The sequence below is a fragment of the Mastacembelus armatus genome, chromosome 16 (assembly GCF_900324485.2).
Source record: "Mastacembelus armatus chromosome 16, fMasArm1.2, whole genome shotgun sequence".
In the NCBI taxonomy this organism is placed as follows: Eukaryota; Metazoa; Chordata; class Actinopteri; order Synbranchiformes; family Mastacembelidae; genus Mastacembelus; species Mastacembelus armatus.
In genome coordinates, this window is record NC_046648.1 from 16,389,948 (window position 1) to 16,416,136 (window position 26,189).

Consider the following 26,189-nt stretch of genomic DNA (forward strand, 5'->3'; position numbering starts at 1 on the left):
ATTGTTATTCTGCCCGAGTGAGAGAGGGAGACAGAGAGAGGCAGACACAGAATGGGAGGCTGACTGTGGCGTCCAACGGCAGGGAGCTGGTTGCACTAGGGGAACTGTTTCTCGCTGGTTTTCTTTCTTTTTTTTTTTTTTTCTGTGTGCGGGCGTGAAGGCATGTTGATAATCGGCTCAGTAATGAGGAGAGGTACTGAACGGCACCAAATATCTGACCCCAATTCCTGGGAGTAAAGAGAGGCAGAGAGAGGAGAGGGAGAGAGGAGAAAAGAGAGAGAAGGCCATGTGAAAAAGGGGTGGAGGGGAGTTGAGATTTAGTGCTCTGCTGGATGAAACAACCCCCCACCAACTAACGGAGAGGGAAAGTAGCCTAATAGGAAGAAAAGAGGGGGTTGTTCTGTTCATTAAACACTCAAAGACGCGCAGGAAGCCTTTAACATTCCCAACAATGAGATCAGAAAAGGTATGTAACTTCTTTTTTTTTTTTTTTAAAAAGTAGCTGAATTATTTGTTACTTTTTTCACAAATGGAAGTGGAGCTGAGTGTTTGAGATCAACAGGTAGCTGTTATGGAACTGCACTGTGTGGGCAAATGGCAGGGTGTATTTTCACTCAGGATAAACCTCCACAGTGCACGTTCCTCACTGATTTAATTATATTTCATCTTTAAAATATATCTTTGCACGTGTTTTTGTTCCTTTAAAAGAAATGAGATGAGAGAGTGTGGAAGAAAAGGTTCACTTAGCAAGGAAGTACTGCTTTAGCTGCTATTGTACACCGTGAATTGAACTTTAAATAAAGGCAGGGATGAAGGAGACATACCTGACTGCATTTACCCTAAAACTGGACATATTGAAAACCACCAAAAAATACATATATCTATTAGTAATTTATGGGGAGACTGCAAATAATGATGATAATTGTCTCAATTGGATGTTTAGTCTATAAATTAAGAAGCAGTGAAAAGTCCAAGGTGACTTCCACAGATTTCTTGTTTGGTCTGACTAACAGTTAAAAACAGATTAAACCATCAAATATTCACAAATGAGAATCTATGATTAGGCGTTTCTTGTGCAGGTTATATTCTCTGCTGATTTCAACGCTGCAGCTTTAAGTGACATTAATGGTTTTTAAATGCAGTGTTTAAATCAGAGTTGAAGACATTTAAAGAGGCTAAACCACATGAATGCACCTTCTGTGTCGGCCCTCCAACCACCTGCAGACTTTTCCTGTCGCTTCCTGAAACAAACAACACTTTATTTCTCATGATTAAACCACATGGAGCTGTGTCTTTAAAACATTTATACTGTGTCTTAGTTTTTCAGTATCCCCCTTTATCACCTTAAAATAATCTGCACAGTTTGAAACTATTCCAGGCCAAATAAAAAAAGACAAAGTTAGGACAAGTCTCAGTGTTTTTGCTTTATCCTGCAGGCTACATTTTCCCTGACAAATTACAGGCGGCACCAGGGTGGTCCTAATGAGCCAGAGTCTGGAAATGTTTTCTTTGTGTCATATACCATTAGTTGATCTGGGTCAACGTTTTCTCTGTAATCTTGCTGTGATAACAAAGGCGGGCTACGCAGGGAACACACAGCGATTCAAGTGAGGCTTTTTGCCTGTTTCAAATCCAGGCTGGAAAGTCTCTGGCCCCGGAGAAGTCCCCCTCTTGATCGTCCTCTTTGCCGAGGAAACATTGTTGTCGTGTGTTTATTCAGTGCTCTGACACCTGTGACTCAGGCCAGAGGAAGCAGACATTGTTCTAATCTGAAACTTTATAAGTTGTCTGGCGTAGGAATCTAGGCGAAATATTTGGGTTGTCGTAATGTTGTGAAGTGATAATTTAGAAACTGGCAGCTGAGGCTCTGTGGGGATCCATGTGAAAATAACACTGCTGCCCTTATACAAAGCCCAAGATGGTGTCACCTCCCCATAGCTCGTAGCTTTATGTGACGGTTTAATGGCCTTTAAAATCCTCTAGCCGAAAACTCTCACTTTCAGTTCCACTGCATGTCAAGTACAGTGTGACAATTTGAAAAGATTTTTGCAGAAAAACTCTCGTTTCTCCTTAAGAGCAAGTTATGATGAAACCTCAAATGTTTATATTACAGTTGTTTCCGGAGTTGCTCTGTAATATCTGACACATATACTTGTGTATTTTAGCAGCTGTGCTGTCTATGAAATGTCATCAGCCGTGAAAATAACTAATTACTCTTATTTTACTCTTTTAGGGGGTTTGTGTTTACTGTAAAGCCTAGGATCCTGACCAACAGGAGCAAGCGACGATAAAAACATATACAGGGGCAGCACGTACGTGAGAAGAAAATGTCTCGAACTGAAGAAGTCAACAAGATGACAGAAAATGTCTATAAGGTAAACTCCACTGTCTATAGCTGTCTTATCTGGGTTTTGTGGTGCTTTCCAATAAATTGCTTGTCATGTAACATGGTAATTTTTTTTTTTTTTAATGATGCAAAGATTGGTTTGTCACAAACACCGTCATACAACGCACAGTGTGCAGTAAAACACACCCTAAATTTGTCATGTCTGTGTGTATCAACAGGGGATTTTGGACCAGTTCAACCCCAGCCTAAAGAACTTTGTGACCATGGGGAAACACTACGAAAAAGCCCTGACAGGTTAGTTACACACAGGCTAATTCATGTCCTACATGTCCTATTGCTGTGTTTTCTGATATTTGTGCATTATTATTATCTATGCCTAATTTTATACAAAGATTATTTTCTCATTCCCTGAAAACGTTCTCTCTTCTTAAGGTGTGACAGTGGCTGCCAAAGGGTATTTTGATGCTCTGGTGAAACTTGGAGAACTGGCGAGCGACAGCCAAGGCTCCAAAGAACTGGGTGAGTGGGCGGCTGGTTGACAGAGAAGGACTGTGTTGAGGGGAAAATAAAACCCAATCGCCTTTAGACCTAATAAAGTTTATAGAGTCAGAGTGACAGCTGGAGAGAAGGTGAAAATAGTCTGCGAGCCTGCTGCATGGGTTGGTGAGCGGAGAGATGAAGACAGCAGGGAATGAGGAAATGTAGAGAGAGAGAGAGGGAGAGAACAGAGAGAAAGGGAGAAAGTAGGGTCATTGTTGGGAGATTAACAACACCACATGATCTCATTGTAATGCTGAAAACAGCGGGGGAGGCAGGCAGGAGTGTCGGAGGGCGAGATGCCAGCGGCCGCATACTACAGTGCTGTGTGACCGAGGGAGGGACTCACAGCTGACCGCCAAACTGTGTCAAAGCAGCGACTGTAATGACATTTGAACTGTTATGTTGCTGCATATATGCTGATGTGAAGAGGCTGTGGATGTCAGTGCAACAGCTTCTGCAGAGGTTGAAGACGCACTTTAACAAATAAAAACTGACTTGTTGCTTTACAGTCTAAATATCTGTGATACTGATGCCTTCACTGCTGTGCTGCTCCTGACAGGAGACACACTGTTTCAGATGGCCGAGGTCCACAGACAGATTCAGGTGCAGCTGGAAGACGTGGTAAGACGTGGTCATCAGAGTGAACATTTCATGACATCTATAAGTAATGATGTGGTAGCTTGGCTGAAAATCGAAACTGATTTAAGTTGTAACTCATTTTATATGGTAATGCATATTTTAACTTTTTTTTTTTTTTTAACTTTTTAACAACCATTTTAAAATATCATATGGTATTTAAATTATGTAAAATATGGCTCTTTTCTTCAACAGTTGAAATTGTTTCACTCTGAGCTGCTTGCCCAGCTTGAGCAGAAGCTGGAGCTGGACATCAAATACCTCACAGTACGCCAGCTTTAATATCTCACACTTGTATTTGCACACATACTGTATAAAGCACAGTCTACTTCATATCATTTTTGGACAATTTGATAGAAAAATTAAAGCTACAAAAACTGCAATGAAATCAAAAGAGAGATGGGTAAAACACGCAACAAACCACTGTTGCATGTGTTTGCATTTAAGCCACTAGTCCACTGTATTTCCCATTTGCTATATATTTATGTATAACTGTTTATGTATAATGAAAGGCAAATCAATATTTGGCAAGTTTTTTGTATATACCAAAAGAACATACAATAGAAATGTGTAAAATTTTCTGGTCTTTTGGTAAAACATATGTAGTATTGCATTTATGCAAAACAAGACTTAAACATTCGTTCAAATGTGAATCCTAACAAATCTTGTTGTGTCTGCTTCCCTCTCAGGCCACACTGAAGAAGTACCAGAGTGAGCGGAGGTCTAAATCTGAGTCCATTGAGCGCTGCCAGTCCCAGCTGAAGAAACTCCGCAGGAAGAGTCAGGGCAGTCGTCATCCAAACAAATATGGAGACAGAGAAATGCAAGTAAGTAAAGACCAGGACTCCACGTGGGTTATGGGGAAAAAATTAAACATATACAATATACAGGTAGTAAGTAAAATGCACATTTATAGGAGCTAAAGTGGGGAAGACACAGTGACTTTTATTTGAGAAGTCCTTCAAACATGGATCCTCACTCAGCATTACAGCAGATTAAAGAGCAGAGCGTTGTGTGACAAATAGGCTGTAGTGAATAAGGTTAAAGAACATTCTGCCTCAGCTTATTTTTCAGAAAACGAGCAACTTAGTGCAAAATCTTTCACTGCAGGAAATATGAACGGTATAAGTGAGAAGATTTGTCCACTTAGAGGATAAAAATGAGAAATCACAGAGGGGTGTTGCAAGAAATAGTCAGCAGGGCAGAAGTTTATGATTTGTTGTCATTGTGCAACAGAGAGGATATGATGCCACGTATTCCTCTGCCTCTGTCTGTTATTCTTCCCTGTACATTAAAAGTCAGTGTAGTGTATCATATGTATTAAGGTTTGTGTTTATGTTAATGCATGTAAAGTTTTCAGCTTTTTAGTGAAATCTCTGATTTTTTTTCCTTCAGTTCGTGGAGTTGATGAGCCGTCGGCAGGGCGAGCTGGACACGCTGGTTGCGTCAGGTTACAGGTCTGCGCTCACCGAGGAGAGGAGACGATACTGCTTCCTGGTGGACAGACAGTGTTGTGTTACTAAGCTGCTCATTAACTACCACTCCAAGGTGAAGGCTGAAAATAGTCCCCAGCAAATACATTGTTTATTTTGTTTTGTGGTGCTTTGGCTGAAAACTGTACTGCCCTGCTGTTTTAAGATTTGTTTTTTTTTTTTTTTTGAGCATTTTATATGAATAAATTGTAATATTCAGGACTGATAGGCTGAGTGCCACAGACAGAGCAGGGCTGGAAGATACAGAGAATCGAACAAGTGTTTGGTCTTTTCAAATAGATCACCTCCAACCTTATTCTTTAACAGTGTTGTGTTTACTGTATTTTGGGTGTTTTAAATGAATACAGGTGAGAGAGCTCCTGTCACAGAAACTGTCATCTTGGCAGCAGTCATGTTCTCAGCCGACAAGACTCCCAGAGCGTGCTCTGAATCTGTTGCGTCACACCGCACCTCAGAGCTCAGGGGCTGCTGGGATAGCCGAGGTCCTCCGCCACACCAAGCTTGGCTCTGCTCTGCCAGAACAGGTGAGGTCATACTACTCAATCAGATGTTTGTTGTGTACTTTTTATCACTCTGTGATTTCAGCCATCCTGTGGTTTATCTTCTCATAGAATAGACTCTACCAAAGCAGAGAATGAAAAGCTTTTATTGGTTTTAGTTGTTTTGTCACAACTAACTCTCACGTTTTTCATGTTGTGAGTCAAGCACCAAATCAAGTTGTGAAACTAGTCATTTATAGAATTATGAACACTAACAATGTTATGCGAAGACATTGATAATTATTTATTGATTTTTCAGACAATATTGAAATTGCCTGTGGTCTGTATACTTTTTTATATCAATTCTTCCCAAGTCGCTTTTGCTGTGTCGAGTCTGTCACCAGATTTGGGATTTATGTCATCTCTCTTCAATTCAACAGCTTAGATACTTTAATAAAACATTGAAATGATCCTTTATCTTTAACTGTGACCATAATTTCAGGTAGTTGACAGCATCTGTGCTTGGTTTTCCAGAGGCTCTCTGTTCAGGAAGTCCCTCCTCTTTTGAATGGAGACTCCACTCGCTCCCAGCAGCAGCGCTCGCTCCCCTCCACCACCCAGACTGACATCTGTGCACCTCAGGGCTCACCTCAGACTTTCCGCTCCACGTCATCCACTGGAGGAGCTGCTGGAAGTTCATCACGAGGAGCGTCTCCTCAACACACCAGCACATCCCTCAGCGTATCTGCCAGTCCCCTCCCTGACAGCAGTGCCAGTGATCGCGCCAGCCCGGCTGCATCCACTCCCACCGCTTCCAGCGGCTCGGCCCAACAGAGCTCACTCCTCTTGGCCACGAACACATCCAACCTCTCCCCGAGCCTCATCCCTTCCACGGTGATGACACTCAGTCACATCTCTCCAGCCAGCAGCTCCCCGCAGGGCATGACCCTCCCCATCCCTCACAGTGCTCCTCACAGTCCTCCACTGCCTCACAGTGCCCCTCTCTCCAGGGCCATGACTCCTGTGCCGTTACTTCATCAACAGGTGGGACCAGGAGGAAGCAGCACTTCATCGCCGTCACATAATTCCTGGTTACTGAAGACCACAGAAATGTGTGCAACAGCAACACTTCCACTGCCGAGGAGACCTGTCAGTGAAATGAGGCTGGGCGGCTTTCAGGGTAGGATGTGATAAAGTTGGTTCTGTGAGTGCTTCTGTCCTTCTCCCTGCTCCTAACTTTTTTTCCCCCTACCTAGGATCCAGTCTCCCCAGGGTGCTGCCATTATCTGGACCTACATGTGTGGAAGCCATGTTTGCTCACACACCTGGAGCAACTGAGGGTGGAGCAGTAGGGGGTGGGGCCTGTTTACTGCACTTCCAGGCTGGTGACAACATCACCTTGCTCATCTCTGAGCCCAGAGACGGGTGGCACTATGGCCAAAATGAACGAACCGGACGGTACGATTTACAAGTCAAACACTGATATGGAGTTTGTCTATAATATGTGAACCTGACAAAGCCCTGGATTATTTGCTGTATAACCTCAAGAGACTTTTTACCCATAGCATTGTTTTAATGCACAAAATTAGAAGATTCTGAAATACCTCAGTATCATGTTACATGTAAGCTCCTCTCAGTATATATGTTCATGACAAAGGAGGCTGATTTCAGACACTCTCTCCGGCCTATCTTGCGTCTTACTTTCTAATACAGTAAAATTTTCCCTTACAGGAAAGGCTGGTTTCCTTTCTCCTACACTCAGCCACACCACAGTAAACTGGATCACCTTGAGAGGTAAGACAGCGATGATGCTCTTAATGACAGAAATACTTCCTTTACTCTCAGCCAGTCTGTCACTGTCAGTGATACTTTGAAAAATAGAAAGTTGGAAAAATAGTTGATTCACAGAAGACGTAATAGCTTCGTTTTCATAATGAAACTAATATGGCACCCTTCCCTTTTCCATCCATATTCTGAATGAATCAAAACATCTGTCATGCCAGAAACCCAGAAAGTCACAGGAGCTTGTAAACTTCAGAAACTACTTATACTGTTTGTCCTTCAATCTTTCCACCACTCTTTTTCAGCACATACTTTTCTCTTTCCAACACCAACAGGGTTGTTGATAAATTCACACAAAACCAACATCTCTCAGCTCTCATCGTGCTTCCTTTGTCTTTTTTTCCCTGGGTATTCTTTCCTCTCTCTGTCTGTGACCTTCCCTGCAGCTCTCTCTTGTTATCTAAAGCTAACAGCACCAGTACTGGCCAGCTCGACAAGCTTGTGTCCCCAGGCCTCCCGGCCCTCACCCCCGAGTCAGAGGAGGAGCGCGCCTTCCCTCCCCACAGGGTCAGCACCTTCCGCCCACGGCCGTACAGCATGGCCGACAGCAGCAAGGTCAGAAATGTGAAAAGTGGGAGAAGGTTACTATTCATACTCACGAGAGTAAACAAAATGAATAACGACAGGAATCTAGTTGTTATATTTGTTTCTTCCGTATTTCAGATCGCATCAGAATTGGCCTCGCCACCACCTTCTCCAACCAGGTAACTTTTATGTCTCTTTTTTTCATCTGAAAAATTAATACAGATGACGTCTTCAGGGTTGTCTTGTAGATGGGACTTGAGTTTGTTAGACAAAGCCTGTGTTATGAACTGAAGGCCATGAGTTTGTAAAATGTGGGCAGTCACTGGACAGGGAGGGGCTACTGAGTTGCATCATGGGAACTACTACTACTACTATAATACAGCGTTTTTGAGATTCATTTCTGATAGCTTTACCTATGTTTTACCGGTTTGATATCCTTATCAAAATGTGCCTCCTTCAAGTTCCTAGATTCATCCTCTACACTGACCCTTTAATTACCAAGTTACATAACGTACATGTGGTTATCCCACAACAACCAAAGACATGCCTGGATAAACATTTTCTTTATACCTATTCTGTGGCATCCTTTGCCCACTAATAGGAATTAGTACTATTTTATTATTATTACTATTTTATTTGTAACAGATTTAATGAAATAGAGGACTTCTCATTGCAGTAATTTCATTATTTTCTGTTGTTTCTCTTTTTTTTTCAGGTCTAACCCTTTTGCCCATGTACGGCTCAGAAAAACAGTGACCAATGATCGCTCAGCTCCCATAATTGAGTAAGTGGTTGATTCCTGCAGCAGCGATCCTGCTTTCTGTGCTTTGTCAGTCCATCCAGCCTCAGATTGAGTCCTGGGAACAGCACAATGGTTAGACAGTTCATGTTGACTCTTTTGAATAGTATTTTGCTTTTTGATGTTCTTTTTTGCAGTTTAATCAAAACCAGATTGTGTTACATGTGCAGGAATAGAAAATTGTAGACTCCATATATAAAAGATTCATTTGTAAACCCTTATCTGTTTTAAATATGATCTATTCACTGTTAAGGTAGTTCATAGGAAAACATTCTGTCTGAGTGAAATGTGGGCATTTAAATAAAATATTAGGCTAGTTTTTATGAAGCAAAAGTATGATGTTTGGCTGTACTTAGCACCTAACTGATTCTTGCTTGTCCAACATAACTAACATTTTTAGGTTTGTCCTGGCCTGTGAAAGATGTCTCATGTTTCTGTTATTGTTTTATGATGCAATTTTTCTTGACAAAATATAGTTTTTGTGCCATATTGAGAAACGTTTTCCTTGTTCAGCTGACCTAGGGACTGGTTCCTAAATAGCAGGTTATTTACTTTCACCTTGACTGTATTGAAGTGTTATGGCAAGAGGACAGGCTCCTACTTTAAAAGTGCTATTATATTTTTTAGAAAAGCTGCCAGATTGTTGCAAATTGAGAGAGATTTGGCATATTTTCCTGAAATTGGCACACACCTTTTAACTTTAATCTACTGAACATGCCCAGTGGTGCTTGAATGTACATGTCCCTGGGATTTATATCTTATTTGATGCCAGTTACCACAACCATTCTGCTGCTGTAACGTTGCATGTTATTATTTTGAGTGTAGATTTTTTGGATTAGTTTAACTTTTAACTTTTGACCTGAGCTCAAAATACAGTGTAAATACATCCATTCTAGTTGGACTATAATTATTGAAATGACAATGAAATTGAAATTACACTTGTTAATTTCCTACTGGAATAACTGAGTACCTTTGAATTTAAAACAGAGGAACTCCTACAATGCAAAGAAACAGAAAAGTGCATGACCTTAACAAACACAAACGGTTACAGTTAATAGTTGAATGAGTGGATGGTGTTATTGAAGTTTGTGTTTTTTTTTTAAAAGAAAGTTGCAATTCGTGGAAGGTTTAAAGTCTTAAGAATAAGAGAATTGTGTGCTTAGTCTTCGGATTTGATGTCTTCTTGATTCCTTTTCAGTCCCCATGTGAAGCTATTCACCATCTAGGCTAATTCATCTTAGTTGTATGTTTACCATTCAGACTGAGCGGAAACTTCAAGAGAGATGTGAAAGCCAAGACAGACAATAGGATAGGAGTTTTATTAGGGAAATGTATCTAAGAATGTGATGGAGAAAGCATATGGGAAGTTGACCAACGTCTGAGCAAGTGTTCATGGTAAACTAGAAATACCCAAAGTCTTATTCTGTAGCTCTGTAGTCACCTTTACCAAACTGCTGTGTAAAGGTGAAATTTTGTGTGTTTAAGCTGAAATGATTATTTTCTTGGTCTAACTGAAGTTGCTGTGAAATTTTAGCATCTTTTAGACTGAAGAGATCATTCAGAAGGTGTTGTAAAACATAATTTCTAACAGATATATATGCTCTGGGTAGTATTGCATCAGTAATAAAGGTGGAAGTAAAATGAGAGAGCTAATGCTTATTCAAGCTTGTAAATAGTGCTTAAAATGTGTAATTGTATGACTTTCATTTGGCTTATTTTTATAATAATATTTCACTTTGGCAGAACACATGACTTTATAGAAGCTGCAAAAATACTAAACCTCCAGTACAGGAAACTGTTAATCTGTCAGTTGTGGTTTTCAGACATTTCTCCCCAAATCTGAACAAACAGGAGTACAACCTCTTACACAGACGCATGTAATCTGTGAATTGTCATCTGTCCGATATATCGACTGCAGGTCAAGATGATTTGTGAACAAAACATGTTTCAACTGTTTGTTTTTGTGAACACTGTTAAGACGTTCTCCTCTTCCAAAGTGAAATATTGCACACCAATTTCATATGGTTCCTTGATTCTGTTAAAAATATGCAACAATATAAACAAAAAAAAAATCTGAAATCCTGGTGACTGCAGAGAATTTTTTGATGATGAATACTGTTAAGAAGATATTCTTTACCTGAAATATTGATATGTTGTGAAATAAAGATTGAGGGAAATCTTTCGTTTTTCATGTGTATCTTTTAACTGGGCTTTATTTTTTCAAATGTGTGTTTAATGCAGTAAATAATACAGTGTATGTAGCATGTGTTTGTTAGTGGCTTATACAGTACATGCAATACCACATAAACTTAACGATAGGGAAAAAAATCCTATGGTGACGCAGTTATGACACTGAATAATCCTCAGTCCATTTTAATGGTGGGTTTAACGTGGTACTGTGCATAACATTGTTGTACTACCTTCCTTATGCAACTAGAATAATGCTGGTATGAACCAAGCAATTCATTTTCTCACAGTGTTAATCGGATTCCAGCTTTGACAAGCTAAGCCACCTCTGAAGGATCAGAGTCAGGTTGAAGCTTAGTTTCAAAACTCTCATAATCTGCTCTGTAAAATCAAACAGAGATCTTAACTCCAAGTCAAGGAAAATTCCATTTTTCACCTTGGTCAGTTTTTGAGAAGTTTGTCTACAAATCCACTATTTTATGGTGGAACATCACATTCAAATTTCAATAATGAGGATGAGTTAAATTTTGATCAACTCTGTCTCGATTAAGTTAAGTTGCAGGTCTGGTTAAAAAAAAAAAAACTTAGATAAATTCAAATTATCTAAAATTCAAATTTTAAATCAAAGTATGACTAGAGATTTCTAAATTTTCTTCACTAAGGCAACCGAACTATTCACTGAAAGCTTCCAAACCAAATAATGTGACATAAAAGTAGAATTAAATAGACTATTTTTATTTTGTGACACTGACAAGCGGGGCAGCCATGCAGACAGATATGAACAAGAGGAATAGTACAGTTGTGGACTGTGAGAATGTGAAGTTATAGTTTTTTAAGCCATTCCAAGTTGTTTCCTTTTGGTTCACGTGGATGTGTAGGGACATCAGGCATGTTTCCATTGTCTCGTACAGGAACTGCATTATGAAAACAAGACAAATGCTTTGATAACAGATTCAACAGGTGTTAAATCTGACAGTTCAAATTACTCAGTGAAGTTGCATCAGAAATCTGACACTGGAGACAACCAGCTGTACTGACGCCAGTGTTTACCTGGGTAGTTGTATGGCACAGATGAATTCATCATTCCTGAATACTTTGTCCACGGGCTAATGAATGGCAGAGTAACACCTGCAAAATTAAGTTTATTTTTGAATTAATTAGACTAACTGCATTTATTTTTTTAGTGTCTCTACTGATCAATTAACAAAATCAATTTGCTGGTTCATATACACTTGCATGGATTCCCATGAGACCCTTCACATGCTCTGACACACATCCAGTCAGTACAAACAAAATAACTAGAAATAAAAGGTAGCCTATCAGCAAACTATAGGACCTACAAGGCTCTGAATCTCTCTTATCTCATAATTGACACCCTCTGATGTGCTACTACTTATACCCAGTATAAATCAGAACCTAAAAAATCTTGAAATGATAATTTTGTCCAATGGAGAAGAAAAGAATTATGTTCCTTAGTATGTTGTCGTTTACTCAGTTTACTCAGTTTAAATGTAGCAAGCTGGTGACTGACCCATCAGTCCAATCGCACAGGAGACTAAGATAACAGGCTCCTTATTCCATGCATTCTTCAGGAAAGCCCCGATTCCTGCAGAAAAACACAGCCAGGTTAAAATCCTTCACACTGACTATCACCCTACGGTTAGCTAACGTTAGCAACACATTCAAGGTCACAGTTTTTCTTTTATTTCAAACTCACAAAGAAACTCTAACTTGTAGCTGGTGTAGTTTAAAATATGTCACACATTTATTTATGTTATATGGAGGCCCTAGTAGATCTAATTTAATCGCTTAGATGTAAAGAAGATGACAAAAGAGCTGCATACCCGCCATGTTGTCTTTTGTAGTTGAAATAAAGGGGTGCTCATGGGAAATGTAGTTACTAGTAGCTGACGTATAATTTCTGCGCCCGTCGCATGAAAACATTTGTTGATCGGCAGGATCGTGAAGAGAAGGCTCGTAGTTTCGCTTGGCGTTTAATTTCAGCCTAGTATTTAGTTAATAAACACTCCTCGCTGACCTGACGGTGTAGACATTAACTAATACACAGCCTATAGAGAAGAATGACTTTATGAAACGGTTTGCAGTGGAAAGACCGCTGGAAATGTAAGAGCCGATACAGTAAGAGCTTGTTGTCTAGCATGCTAGTCTGTTAATCACAATACTATAACCTTAACTTACGGTTTAATATTATTCTAATCATCCTGCACAACAACCACTGTATTCTAATTAACCTGTAAAACATAATTTCTTTTGGAAAATGTGCGTCACAATTTGCACCGTCGAAATCGATTTCTAATGTATTTTATTTTACAAAACAGCAAAGAAATTGGTATAATACTTTGGTTTGACGGTGTTTGTGTTTTTTGGACTAACGAAGTGTATATTTGTGTCCAGATGATGGAGGATTTCTCTGGTTTGGCTCTGCCTCCGCTGTTCGGGGAACACATCCTGGAGGCCGAATTGGAGCCTGGGGGTGTAGAGCTGGGACCCGGAGAGGTAGTGTTAGTGGACCGGAGTGGGACCAACTGGCCTGTGCTTTCTCTCACAAAGTCATGAAAAGAAGTGTAGGCCCTACATGCTCTTCATTGTTGTCATGTTAGATAATGTACTCCCTCTCTAATATTATCACTTTGCTGAATTGTTTGATTGTTAACCTTACACTTTTAGACCAGTAAGTGTTGACTGTGCATGGTTATCCCACTATCTAAGTGTACTATGCGTTTACAGAAGAGACATGTATAATTTAAAAGTATAGTTTGAGCGTTCACTGTATTTTTATTCCTTAATTATTTTACAGATCGAAAATATACTCTACTTGCAGATTTAGAGCACAACCTTACTGTGAGAGTCAGTAGCTCGAATTAATTTTAACAACTGCTCCATTTGAAACACAGCACTGGAAATGCTGAGACAGAGTATTGACCACAACAGAGAAATATACTTTTTTTTTTTTTTTTCTCTAGGTGGAACTGGGCCCAGGAAGCAACGAGCTGCTGGAGAGCACAGCACAAGAGGATGAAGAGAGAAGAGCTCTTGATAAGAGAAAATACCTGGCTCTGAGTAGAAGATGTAAAGAGATTGAACAGGTGTGTGTGAGTTTGTGTCTTTGGGGGTTGCACATGCTTCCTGCTTGTGCATCTTCTGAATTTTGAATCATGAAGAATGAGTTTAGTAATATTTTGTGCCTGACTTCTTATATAACTTTTAGGTAAGGGCCTTTCTCTACAAGTTTTCATTCCTATGAGTTCACACTGTTGCCTGTCACAAATTAAACTGAAATTGCTTCAGGAAGTGTTCAGACTTTTTTACTTTTAATGTTGTAGTTATATTTCAAATTGCCAAAACTACATTTTTCACATTCATCTACACAAATAATCCATAATGACATAATGAAAACATTTAGAAACATTGACAAATTTATTAAAATGAAAAAACATTTTAAGCATTCACATGCTTTGCAGCTGCACTCCCACCTGTGTGCAGGTGCCTCCTCTTTCCTTTGAATATCATTGTGTTTTCTGTTAATCCTTTTAGTCTGAAGTTATATCAGTATGCATGCATCTACACCCCCCCGTAAATGGTTATATATGTGTTCTGTTCAGGTGAATCAGAAGATCCTTGGTCGTCTTCACCAAGTTCAAAGAATAACAAGACGCTTAAAGAAAGAGAGACGGTAAAAAAAAAAAAAAAAAAAAACTCTTTTCATTTCATCTTACATTTTCTTAGACCTTTCCCACTTTATGGTCCATCTCAATTCATTGTTTATCTTGATAGGTTCCTCATGAAGACACTTGATGCTCATGGAGATGACTACAGAAATGCCCAGCTCACTATATTGCTAGAGGTGAGAGTAGGTTCGGAACGAGGTTCATATTTGCTATTGGATTGAGGGAATGTGTGCGTGACCATCAGTCCATTTCCAATCACAATTAGATTATCCACTTTGAAAGGCCCAGCGCTGGCATACAGCCATAATAATAAAATTTCAATGAATGACCTTACTAAAAAGCTGCTAATCCAAACTTGCAGTTGCTTTGAACTAACCTCTTAAATGTATTTAAGCTCATATTACTTATTTTTTTTTCATTTCTTAACCGTTCTTTCAGGAAGAGCCTGCAGTACACGTAGATTCAGCTGTTGCAGTGGAGGATGACCAGATCAATGGACTGTCTGGTTCCACATCTTCTGCAGCTTTGCATCATATTACAGGACCAAAAAAGAGGCGGCATCGAATTGCAAGACAAGAAAAGGACAAAGACCCACAGGTGAGTATTGCTGTTGTCAGTTCAAGTTTATTAATGGAATTCCTATTTTCTTACAATGTTCTCAGTATTTTCATGTGTGTTTCTTGTAGTTGAACATGTATTCAGGCACATGACAATGTAGAAGATCTGGTTTTATATAAATTGAGTTTCTGCTTATCTTCCCAGACTGAACCAGACATGACATTATTGGCAGACACACAGTTTGGAGAAATGCCCAGTCCAACATCTCTGTCTCACTGATCATTGCATCGCCCTGGATATGATAATGACTAAGATGCACCCAGTTTATTTAATTATTTGGTACATACTTCCCTCATACCTCTGTTGAGTCAGATTTTGCACTGTTTCTAGTTTTACTTGAACATTGTGAACAGTCCAAGTCCATGTAAGGTAAAAAGTAATAATTATTTGCCAACACACACATATATTTTGTATGCATTATTTTCTGTGCTATGAGTTAATGACAAATAATTATGATTAATGACAAGTTGTTGTGGGTAGCCTTGTATGGTAAAGATTTGACAACTCAGATACAATTAAAGTGAGGTAAAAAATGTGCAATTCATCATATTCCTGAATATTATGAGTAATTTTATGGTTTACAATTTTTTATCTTAGAAAATGTCATTATCATAGTTAAAATATTACATGCAACTACTGGTATATAGCTATTTGGATATACTGTGTTTTTTATATATATTTAGTATTAATGCTTTTAACTTTTAAAGCTTTTAGAAGCCTTTAGAAATGCATGTTTGTATTGTATTATGTTTTCTGGTGTCTTTATGTTCAAATCCGCATCACAGTTTAAACTCCAACAACAACTGATGGCAAAACTCAGCTGGGGAGTTGTTTTATCATGTTTCTATTCAATAGTTCAGCTAAATACAACAGCAATGTGTTTGTAAATTTCTTTTATGAGACAAAAATACTGAAAGTTCATTATATGGGTTTGGCCTCACCACACTTCAGAGGATGTTATTTCTTCAGTTGACGTGAACTTTTCTCTTGTCATTGTTATCAGAATCTGAAGTTAGAAGTTAATAAAGATAAAAGACGTAGAAACATCTGAAGAGCTGCATCAAACGCAGGTCTGGTCCATCACAATTCATGTCTGCTGAGACTGAATGGCCCTCATTCCAGCGGATATGTGTCACTGACAGGCGTGAGTTCCGTCCAATCAGATCTCGTGGATTAGATTTAGGGCGGGCTTTAAACGCGAAGGTGGGATTTTAGCTACCGTCCATCTTCAGCTACATTATAGTGAGCGAGCTTGTCGAAAAGAAAACACAATTTGGAAGTAACGAAGACTTTCTGGAATAAGTTCTGGCTGTATTTGAAAAAAGACAAACGAAAACCTATATCCTAGGTAAATGTCGTAAACAAATATAAATCTAGCTTCTCGGGTGACCCAGTTTCCCTTTTTCCTAAATTTGGCTAGCTGGCTAGCTAAGCTGCTAGGTAGCTAGCATTTTATGCATTAGCTAGCCAGGCAGTTAGCTATATTAGCTAACGTTAGCAGGTTAACGTTTAGAACGGATTCTGATATATTGTGCCTTACACAATGCAAAACCACAATACAAAAGCTATATTGGACCCCAGAATAACGATGCATGAATATGAAACCCAACCACCAACTTGTTTCGTGGTACGTGTTTTGAAATGGGCCAGTTAGTAACCGAGCGAGGTGGACGAGCTAAGCAACTGGCTAGTAATAACGTTAGTTGGCTAGGTGGCTAATTTTAGCTGACAAGCATGTCAGTCATGTTGGGACAGATAATCTACGTCCACGCAGCTTTAACGATATGCAAACGTCAACAGAACAGTTGTAATTGAAAGTGTCTTTAAATTCAGAAGAGATAATGCTAACTGGCTAGTCCTGTGGATGTAACGCCAGTTGCACTTTCTGGTAGGCGATGTGTTGATGATGCCTCTGTTGATGGGTTTTCTGTATTATTTGAAATGTGTGTTGTGTGTGTGTTGATTTTGTTTTATTCACATAGCTAACGCTGTGGCAGACGGAATGTGGACATTGTCGTAGTCAGAGACATGGCTGACAAGAGAAAACTTCAAGGTAAGAAGATGTTCATGAAGCTGTCATCAGTTATGTTGCACACAATCTATCACATTGTCCAGGCTGGCAGCAGGCACGCAAAGATACACTATTTACACTTCAACACATTTGGGATTCATGTTATAATTTTGGCCCACATCTTTTATCTGTACAGGTGAGATTGATAGATGTTTGAAAAAAGTAGCTGAAGGTGTAGAACAGTTTGAAGATATCTGGCAAAAGGTGAGAGATCTTTGTGTCTAGCATTCATTTTGGTACCCTGTTGCAAAAACTGATGTGATAAAACTCAATTAATTGTCTCCATTTTAGCTCCACAATGCAGCGAATGCCAACCAGAAGGAAAAGTATGAGGCTGACCTCAAGAAAGAGATTAAAAAACTACAAGTAAGAAATGTTAACAAGCACACATTTTGTCTGCATTCTTGACCTATAGTTTGTATATAATATATATGTATATATGTATGTTTATATATGTTTTAATATTTTCACTGCTTCTCTTCCTGCCAGCGATTAAGAGATCAAATAAAAACATGGGTGGCCTCAAATGAGATCAAAGACAAAAGGCAGCTAGTCGAAAACCGCAAACTTATAGAGACGGTAAGGCTCTTCGTTATCTCCTTTTTTTTTTTTTTTCTTTAAGTAAGTGGTACTGGACATGGTCACAAAACAAGGCTTACTGAACTTTTCTTTCCTTAGCAAATGGAGCGGTTTAAAGTGGTGGAACGGGAAACAAAAACAAAAGCGTACTCTAAAGAAGGCTTGGGACTTGCTCAGAAAGTGGATCCAGCTCAGAGGGAAAAGGAAGAAACCGGACAGTGGTTAACAGTAATACATCCATTATACCTGTTTTTTTCTTAGTTCTCATTATAGCCTTTTCTATTTTGCAGCAAAGGTGGAAAAAAAAAAACATGACAACAAAACATTTTGTGAAGGATTTGGTAAAAAAAAAAAAAAAATTAACAAGACAGTTAAATAAAAGGTTAGTTTTAGGAAAAAAAATTGATTAAATCGACTAACACTTTTTTTCACCTCTTGTCCACAGAATACGATAGATACTCTAAATATGCAGGTGGATCAGTTTGAAAGTGAGGTTGAAAATCTTTCAGTTCAGACAAGAAAAAAGAAGGGTGATAAAGAGGTAAGTCCTCCTGTCTCATTCTTTTAAATGATTTATTTCTACAGAAAAATGCTATGCTCTAATTCCAATCACTGTGTTGTAGTCTGGTAAAAGTTTAGCTAAAACTTTTATCATAAACCACATGCTTGTCTTCTGTCTTATGTAGAAGCAGGATCGTATTGAGGAGCTCAAGAGGTTGATTGAGAGGCATAGATATCATATTCGCATGTTGGAGACCATTTTACGAATGCTGGACAATGACTCCGTGCCAGTGGATGCAATACAGAAGATCAAGGATGATGTTGAATACTACATTGATTCCTCTCAAGACCCAGACTTTGAGGAAAATGAATTCCTCTATGATGACTTAGACCTGGAAGACATCCGTGAGTAGAGCATTGTGATGTAATGGGATGATGCCTTTACTCCTATAAAAAGTAGACACCTGAGAGGTTATATTGACATCATCTGGCACTTTCTCCCCTGTCTGTCTTGCAGCTGCAGCATTAGTTGCAACTTCTCCATCAGGTCAAGGCAATGTGGAAGATGAGATGTATCTTCACTCCAGCTCAACTCCCACTTCCACCACCTCCTCCTCACCCATCCCTCCATCCCCGGCCACTTGCACTGCAGTAAGTTCCTGTCTTGATATGATTCTAAATGTTGGTTTAGGGTGTGAAAGGGATGCTGGGAAGAAAAGGTGTATTCTGACACAATTTTGCAGATAATCCTCTCTTAAAGTTTGCATTTAGTTAACCCTTCTACCAGCCCCACTGTGTTATAGTCTACTGGCTAGTTTGCTGAATCAACATTTCAAAAGTGGATTGTCATATCAAGGTATCTCCTCCTATAGGAGAACTCAGAGGACGATAAGAAAAGGGGACGGTCGACAGACAGTGAAGTTAGTCAGGTGAGAAGTTCTCATCTGTGCTGTGTCAGTAGGTGAACAGTTTAGTGTAGCTATCTTCACCCTTGGTCCTGGAGAGTCACAGTGTCTGAAGGGTTTTGGCCTCTCAGGCACTGAAATGAAACAATTTTTGTTTCTGTGGGACCATGGTTGGAGAATTCTGATTTAGCTTGTACAATCACCTGCATATATGGGCCTCCATAATTTATAGTAAACATCTCTCCACTTTGTACAGCTGTATGTGACATCTGGACAGTTTTACCTACATGGTTTTCTCTGGTGCTCTGTCTTTTCAGTCACCCGTGAAGAACGGCACCCCATCTTTGCTGTCTTCTTTCTCGTCCTCCACCACCTCTGGGTCCTCCTCATCCTCCTCCCTTGTGTCCATGGCAAGTGTTGTGGGAGGGATTCCTGCAGCTGCCACGAGCAGCAGTCTAAGCTTCAGCAGTGCGGTGCAGCAACATCAGCATCAACCTGCACAACAGCAGCAACAACCTCAGACATCAAATCAACCACAGCAGCAACAGCAGCAGCCATCTCAGATAAAACCCTCTGCCCCCTCAAACAACACCCCCAGCCCACCCAGCAACCCCCTACTTCCAGCCTCCACTGCCCCCTCTATCCTTACACCCAGCACACCCAGTTTGTCAGCTCCCAACTCTCAATCTCAGCCCACACCTGGCCCAACCCCAGTATCCAGTTTGGGACTTGGACTGGGGCTGGGATTGAGCAAAAGTGGCATGACGGGGACCAGCAGTGCCAACCAAATACCTGGTTTGGGCCTTGGCGGCCACCCTACTCCTCTGAACACAATGGCAGGGCTCCTTTCGGGCTCCACACCTGCCCCTTACGCTCAGGCAGCAGCATCAGGAGGCTTGGGTTTGAGCAGTGCCACCCAGTCCAGCGTTTCAGTGGAGAGCAGCAGTTCCATACCCACCTCTGGTTCTAGTGGAGTCACCACCAACGGGGCAGGGACAGGGCTCAGTTTGCTTGGTTCTAGCCCAGCTCACAGCTCTCTGAGTGGGAGTATTTTGGGTCTGACTCCTGGACAAAGTGTAGCCTCTGGTCCCTCTCAGGTACCTACCAGTTCTGTCAGCTCTACCCCTGGTGTAGTTGGCATGATAGGAGGCAGTGGAAGGGATGTTGGTGTGGTTGGAGGAGTAGGGGTGAATGCTGCTCCTGCTAGACCATCCAGTGGACTGAAGCAAAATGGAAGCACAAGTATGTGAACTTCCCTCCTCATGACACTGTTTGCTTTTTTGTCAGTTTCAGAATGGGTGGAAAGGGGTTCTGTGTATAAAAAAAATAAATAAATCTTTTTCCATCCCTTTCCCTCACAGGTTACAGTGCTGTAGTGGCAGAGAGCTCCACAGAATCAGCTCCAAGCACACCAAGCCAGTCACAAAGCAGCCAACCCTCATCTCTCAGTTCTTCAACCAGTCAGCCGTAAGTTTTTTGTTGCCTGCTTTTTCTGAGTCCTCTTCATGTTTTTTGTTCTTTTCCTGATCGTTATTATTATTATTTTGTCACCCTGTTGTTCCTGCTCTATCTGCTACAGGATGGACAACGGTCCCAGTTTAATCAGCTCCATCACCCTGCCTCCCAGCTCTCCGTCCCCCTCATTCTCAGACAGCACACCCGGAGGAGGGAGTCTTCTCAATGGGCCCCACTCCTACACCCAGGCCTCTGAGGGCCTCAAGGTGAGCCAAGCCAGTAGGGGCTGAGTTTGGTGGGACATGTTCACTGACATAGAGCCCTTGCCATAGGTTTTAGTGATGGGCACTTAATAGTATAATTGAGTAGCAAGAATTTCCAGTAAGAACCAGCCAGATAATAGTACAGTGTATCAGCAGCCTCTGTAGATTACTGCATGAAGAGTTTTGTCAGCTGAAACAAAACGTTAACATTGTTATTTTAATCCATCAAACTAAAAATCAGCCCCCCTTATTTCCTCAATTAAATAATTCCCAGGAATTGCAGAGGTCAAATAATTAACCAAGCAACTTGATTATTTTTGAATTTCCACATGGTTATGCTGGCAAAGGTACACTGTTGTTTGGCACATTAATGCAGACAATAATATGCACAGGAGCAAACAGCGCTGTTGAAATATTCCACACAAAGCTCTGTTGTAGCCCAAATTCACACCAAACAAACATACACTTTCTCAGCAGTGCATTTAAATAGAAATTGGATGCAAATATATTTTTAAAGACATACTACAGAATATACCAGCTTCTTATTCTTGTCACTGCAAACATTATGAAAAAGACAATGGACAATGAATACATCTAAAGTTGCGCTTAGTCTGCAAGCATGCTCACAAGCAAAGCTTAGTTAAATGAATGTTGTCTCTTTCTTTGAACACATTACACTAGTGCAGGTCATTGGCTCTGGGTGCATAAATAAATCTGGGGCCGTATTCACAAAGCTTCTTAGAATCCTCTCATAGAGCTCCTATGTTAGCCTAAAAAGTCCTAGCTGGGAATCCTGGACTAAAAGTGATTTAGGAAACTTCTCAGAGCAACTCTGAGTAAGGAAAGTACAAAAACCTTTATCTTAGTGAGGAGGTGTGGTTGACCCCCGTTGCTAGGGATGATGCAGCAAAACTTTCTGTAAAGGTCTTAAAATGCGCTCTTTGTGAAAATAGAATAAATGATAATAGAATGGACAGTGAAATCATAAAATGTTTGTATTCATGAATACATGAATACAGGCTACTTTATGCAAATTTTCTCTTAGACTAAATAGCCATCCATTCATTATCTATACCTGCTTATTCCTTAACCAGGGTCACAGGGATCTGCTGGAGCCTATCCCAGCTCTCTTTCGGGTGGAAGGCAGGGGTACACCCTGGACAGGTCACCAGTCCATTTAGACTAAATATCTTAAAGTTAATTAAAACAGCCAAATGTTAAAAATGTGTCCAGTGTTTGGAGAATATTTCGTCTTTCCACCATTTTGTCCTCTGCTAAAGAAACTCTGAAAGGTCCTTCTCTCTACTCTTAACAATTTTTACCTTAGGAGCTGTTTTTAGGGCTAAGATGTGAATCATTTTTATCTTTACTAAGATTTTGTTCTAAATTGAAGGGGAACTTCTAAGAAAACGTCATAATTCTATGAATTTTCTTAGATTTTCATCACTAGGAGCAACTTTTAGGCTTAGGAAGCTTTGTGAATACGGGTCCTGATTTGTTTGTCTGTTACAGGTCAATATAGCAGCTTGTAACTGTAGCTTCATAATTCATTTTCCTGCACCAGTGTTTGTTTTCATAATACTGCCATACATTGTGCTTAAATTTCTGTAACTCTGTATTTTCATCTTCTATTTAATCAGCCACCTTGTTCTCATGTTGCCTCCATCCCATTCCCTCCTCAGGCTCCTGAGCCTCTCAGTTCTTTGAAGGCGATGGCAGAGAGAGCAGCGCTGGGATCAGGCCTAGACGGAGAAATTCCCAACCTGCACCTTTCAGACAGAGGTCGGAATGGTCAGACATTTTTTCTCTATTGATTTTCTGAAGAGTTATCAGCTTTAACACTAAATCTCCTCTCGCCTGTACTCTTACCAGTCTACTGAGAAGGAAGAAGAAAATGCATTTACTCCAAAGCAGATTGTAACAACTGTAGCAGTAGATGACACTGAAATTGCAAATGTTACAAACAGCTCATAGTAAGTAGAAAAACACACTATGATGCTGAAATTATTTAGTTATACCACAAACAGAAAATTACTTCCAAGAGAAGATTACTTCCAATCATTAAGTAAATGTTTGTCACTTGTGAAAACACACTAAACATCAGCTGGTTAGAACTTTGCAAATACCAGGCTCTATTATTGTTTTTGATTTATAGACTAGACTTATTAGACTTATTAGTTATTTAAACAAACCATCAAAAATGAAGGTGAGGTGGTTCTTAAAGAGATTGAACAGAAACTCAAGATTTGTGTAACTCATGCAGCCCTTCTTTTTCTTCATCCTGCAGATATCTTCTCCAGTTCGTCTGCAGCAACTGGCACACCTGCTGCCCCTCAGCCGTCTGTATCGGAGGTCAGCATCCCCCCCTCGCTCGGAGTCTGTCCGCTGGGCCCCACCCCTCTCCCCAAAGACCAGCTCTACCAGCAGGCCATGCAGGAGTCCGCATGGACACACATGCCACACCCCTCTGACTCTGAGAGGATCAGGTAGACATCACAGTTCTTAGAGCCACTGATTATGCCACTTATATGCCAAATACAAAAACAAAGTGTTTCACAGTTCACCTAATCCGTTGGTGATTATAAATTGACAATGAGCTTATTTTAAACGATGTCTGATATTATCTTGTAAAAAGATCAAAACCAATCAGTCTTGTGCAGTCTGAGCTTGTTTGGGGTCATTCAATTCAGCTTTATTTGTACAGCGCCAAATCACAATACAATCATCACAAGACACTACAAAAAACAAAACAAGTAATTCCTTTCTGCTAGAGAGCTCCATTGTTTTCCAAAGACTATTTAAAACACATTAACTGGCCACACCTTTACACTGGGTGACGTGTTCCTTTATTGTGTTTAATTGTAAGTGTTTAATTTGGGTCAATGCTATATACACACATGCCTGCTGCCATAAATACTCACTAGAACACTAAATCCACAGCTGAAAATAATGTAATCATAATAGTCTTTACACATGTTTGAATAGACAGTGTCCAGCTGTTTTAGGAGCTAATGTAGCCTTTTCTTTTTTTAAACACACAGTATGTTTTTGTGACTTCTACCCATTATAGAATGGGTTGGGCGAGACAGGAAATATGAGACTAGCACATTATTGATTTTGGTATATTTATGGTATTTAACAGTAACTAAAATACTAAATAGTGCCTCAGTATCTGTCATTCAAAGAAGTAATTCCTAAACCCCCCAAAAACAGTCAGTATTTAAATCATGATATGGATTCATGTAGGGATCTAATTGTTTTGACTGAAAGGTACTGGATGACTGCACCACTAAAAGTATTTCAGATTTACACACCAGAGGAAGCTTTAATCAGTTGTCTGTATTACTGATTTGTAACTGTGCTTTTGTCCTGAAGGCAATACCTGATGAGGAACCCATGTCCCACCTTGCCCTTCCATCATCAAATCCCTCCGCACCACTCTGACTCCATAGAGTTCTACCAGAGACTCTCCACAGAAACTCTGTTTTTCATCTTCTACTACCTGGAGGTAACCATGCACCCTTTCTGTTTATCTTACATTACATTGCCTTAACACTGCAGTCTGTTTTGTTTGTAACCAGTTGTTTCTTTGACGTCCCCCTCAAAGGGTACCAAGGCTCAGTATCTGTCTGCCAAGGCCCTGAAGAAACAGTCATGGAGGTTTCACACCAAGTACATGATGTGGTTTCAGAGGCATGAAGAGCCCAAGACTATCACTGACGAGTTTGAGCAGGTACATCTCAGTTCATTTCTCCCCGACACAAACTAGCATGAGTTGAATTTTATTGTTTCAGTTTTAAGTTATGTTAAGTTATTATTTACCCTTATTAGTCCCACAATGGGGAAATTGCATATATACAGCAGTGAACATACACCCAGAGCATGATATGCATGATGCTTTATTAATGATTGTTCTTTCCACTCCTCTCTTCCTCCAGGGCACTTACATTTACTTTGACTATGAGAAATGGGGCCAGAGGAAGAAGGAGGGATTCACCTTCGAGTACAGGTACCTCGAAGACCGAGACCTGCAGTGACGGATGGAGGGGACATGAAAGGACAGAGAGACAAAAACGTGCTGCTGTTGACATTCCGAGACTGAACTCCAAACTGTGGATAGAGATTGTGATGTGTAGTAGAAACCCTCTCCTGAATTGGAGACTGGTGTCTGTATAGGCTGCATCTCAACGCAAAGCCCTCAATCCTCGTGTAGCACTCTGTGTTTGACAAAAATGCCCTATGGGCCTGATGAAATGCATCGTTGTGCACAAGTTGCGAGGGTTCTTGTTAGAGATGTGTGTTTGTGCCTGTCTGTGTGCACACTCAGTATGTGGCATTAGGAAAGCCTACCCCATGCATGTTTCTCATGTTTTTGTTTTCTTTTTCCGTTTCAAGATTCTCTGTACCACCTACCCAACATGAGCCTGGAAGCCTTTGACTTGACACGAAACAAACCTTGAATTCGATGGTTAAGTAAACTGCCCATCTTGTATTTACTGTAATTTGTTGGTTTAGAATGGGGACGTACAGTGGACATTTAGTCATGGTGAGTAGGAACGGCTTCTTTTAAGACCTTACGATGCCTGTTGAATATGGTCACTATTAGAGATAGTGAGCGGTTATCAATAGTTTTATTGATATTGTCTTGGTCAATTAAAACGCTGACTGACAGTGACCACAGGGCCTCTCCCTGTGACAGGGAAAGAGTCCTTATTGGACATGGATTAAATTGCTATGCAATTGAACTGGTCTCTGACTCCCTCTCTTTACAAATAAAATGTTTTTAAGTTAACCTGTCAAAGAAGTTCATTATTATGGCACATTCATGTTTGTGACAAATTAATAAACTTGTAAAAATGAATCTTAAAAATAGGGTTAGAGACATTGATCTACTTAATGTTTGATTCTTAATCTACTAAGGATTTCTCATCATTCTAAAAGTAAAAGGCCACACTGAGCATAGTGAATGTACCTTTACCCAAACCACCTCCTAATTACTCAAAATACACAGTTTTAGATGAACAAATCTTGTTTGGTTTGAGTCAACTTCCCATTTTAGCTTTGATGTTGATATTACTTCATCCTAAACTCCACTGTTCAATTTGCCACCTGATATTTTAAGGGAGAACCCTATACAGTGAATGTGCACTGACAAACTTGTTTACATGTAGAGTAAAACCATAGAAATCCTAAAATTCTGGTGGTAGATTTAATCTGTGGGGGAACAGAATATGTCTCGTGGTTGTTCATGTGCTACCCT

The 26,189-nt window shown here is 40.1% G+C and overlaps 4 protein-coding genes across 8 annotated transcripts; 3 read left to right on the forward strand and 1 right to left on the reverse strand.

The window, feature by feature from the left end:
* The first annotated feature begins 338 nt into the window (after positions 1-338).
* On the forward strand, positions 339-9,696 carry LOC113136454 (brain-specific angiogenesis inhibitor 1-associated protein 2). Its single transcript, XM_026317298.1, has 15 exons — positions 339-466; positions 2,234-2,375; positions 2,566-2,641; positions 2,780-2,866; positions 3,447-3,508; positions 3,719-3,790; positions 4,213-4,350; positions 4,919-5,071; positions 5,364-5,540; positions 6,030-6,675; positions 6,752-6,953; positions 7,227-7,289; positions 7,724-7,892; positions 8,001-8,041; positions 8,578-9,696. Exons 2-15 carry the CDS (start codon positions 2,328-2,330, stop codon positions 8,648-8,650), a joined length of 2,007 nt encoding a protein of 668 aa, XP_026173083.1. The 5' UTR covers positions 339-466; positions 2,234-2,327; the 3' UTR covers positions 8,651-9,696.
* Positions 9,697-11,562: 1,866 nt separating this feature from the next.
* Positions 11,563-12,784, reverse strand: ndufa3 (NADH:ubiquinone oxidoreductase subunit A3). The gene is given in 5 exon segments (XM_026316793.1): positions 11,563-11,762; positions 11,899-11,976; positions 12,380-12,454; positions 12,693-12,756; positions 12,758-12,784. Coding segments are annotated over 5 exon segments (336 nt in total). The 3' UTR covers positions 11,563-11,670.
* On the forward strand, positions 12,784-15,970 carry tfpt (TCF3 (E2A) fusion partner). Of its 3 annotated transcripts, none has more exons than XM_026316790.1 (7): positions 12,784-12,987; positions 13,264-13,365; positions 13,833-13,955; positions 14,472-14,542; positions 14,644-14,713; positions 14,976-15,134; positions 15,300-15,970. In XM_026316790.1, exons 2-7 carry the CDS (start codon positions 13,264-13,266, stop codon positions 15,372-15,374), a joined length of 600 nt encoding a protein of 199 aa, XP_026172575.1. In that variant the 5' UTR covers positions 12,784-12,987; the 3' UTR covers positions 15,375-15,970. The 3 variants fall into 3 exon arrangements, with proteins under 3 accessions (XP_026172575.1, XP_026172576.1, XP_026172574.1); XM_026316791.1 differs by having other exon boundaries at positions 12,784-12,972; positions 13,264-13,433; XM_026316789.1 differs by having other exon boundaries at positions 12,784-12,972.
* Positions 15,971-16,349: 379 nt separating this feature from the next.
* On the forward strand, positions 16,350-25,721 carry cnot3a (CCR4-NOT transcription complex, subunit 3a). Of its 3 annotated transcripts, none has more exons than XM_026316785.2 (18): positions 16,350-16,503; positions 17,138-17,208; positions 17,363-17,430; positions 17,518-17,592; positions 17,716-17,805; positions 17,905-18,033; positions 18,251-18,346; positions 18,492-18,711; positions 18,824-18,957; positions 19,179-19,235; positions 19,529-20,453; positions 20,573-20,678; positions 20,791-20,932; positions 22,612-22,720; positions 23,217-23,415; positions 24,305-24,437; positions 24,537-24,662; positions 24,868-25,721. In XM_026316785.2, exons 2-18 carry the CDS (start codon positions 17,184-17,186, stop codon positions 24,964-24,966), a joined length of 2,733 nt encoding a protein of 910 aa, XP_026172570.1. In that variant the 5' UTR covers positions 16,350-16,503; positions 17,138-17,183; the 3' UTR covers positions 24,967-25,721. The 3 variants fall into 3 exon arrangements, with proteins under 3 accessions (XP_026172570.1, XP_026172571.1, XP_026172572.1); XM_026316786.2 differs by having other exon boundaries at positions 22,612-22,711; XM_026316787.2 differs by lacking the exon at positions 19,179-19,235.
* The last annotated feature ends 468 nt before the right edge of the window (positions 25,722-26,189 follow it).

Coding starts and splice junctions, on each gene's coding strand:
- tfpt (XM_026316790.1), top strand. CDS start 13,264: ATGATGGAGGATTTCTCTGGTTTGGCTCTGCCTCCGCTGTTCGGGGAA. Junction 14,543..14,643: donor CGCTTAAAGAAAGAGAGACG/GTAAAAAAAAAA, acceptor TTATCTTGATAG/GTTCCTCATGAAGACACTTG. Junction 14,714..14,975: donor AGCTCACTATATTGCTAGAG/GTGAGAGTAGGT, acceptor CCGTTCTTTCAG/GAAGAGCCTGCAGTACACGT.
- cnot3a (XM_026316785.2), top strand. CDS start 17,184: ATGGCTGACAAGAGAAAACTTCAAG. Junction 17,209..17,362: donor TGACAAGAGAAAACTTCAAG/GTAAGAAGATGT, acceptor TTATCTGTACAG/GTGAGATTGATAGATGTTTG. Junction 23,416..24,304: donor TCTGACTCTGAGAGGATCAG/GTAGACATCACA, acceptor TTTGTCCTGAAG/GCAATACCTGATGAGGAACC.
- LOC113136454 (XM_026317298.1), top strand. CDS start 2,328: ATGTCTCGAACTGAAGAAGTCAACAAGATGACAGAAAATGTCTATAAG. Junction 5,072..5,363: donor TCATTAACTACCACTCCAAG/GTGAAGGCTGAA, acceptor AAATGAATACAG/GTGAGAGAGCTCCTGTCACA. Junction 7,290..7,723: donor AAACTGGATCACCTTGAGAG/GTAAGACAGCGA, acceptor CCTTCCCTGCAG/CTCTCTCTTGTTATCTAAAG.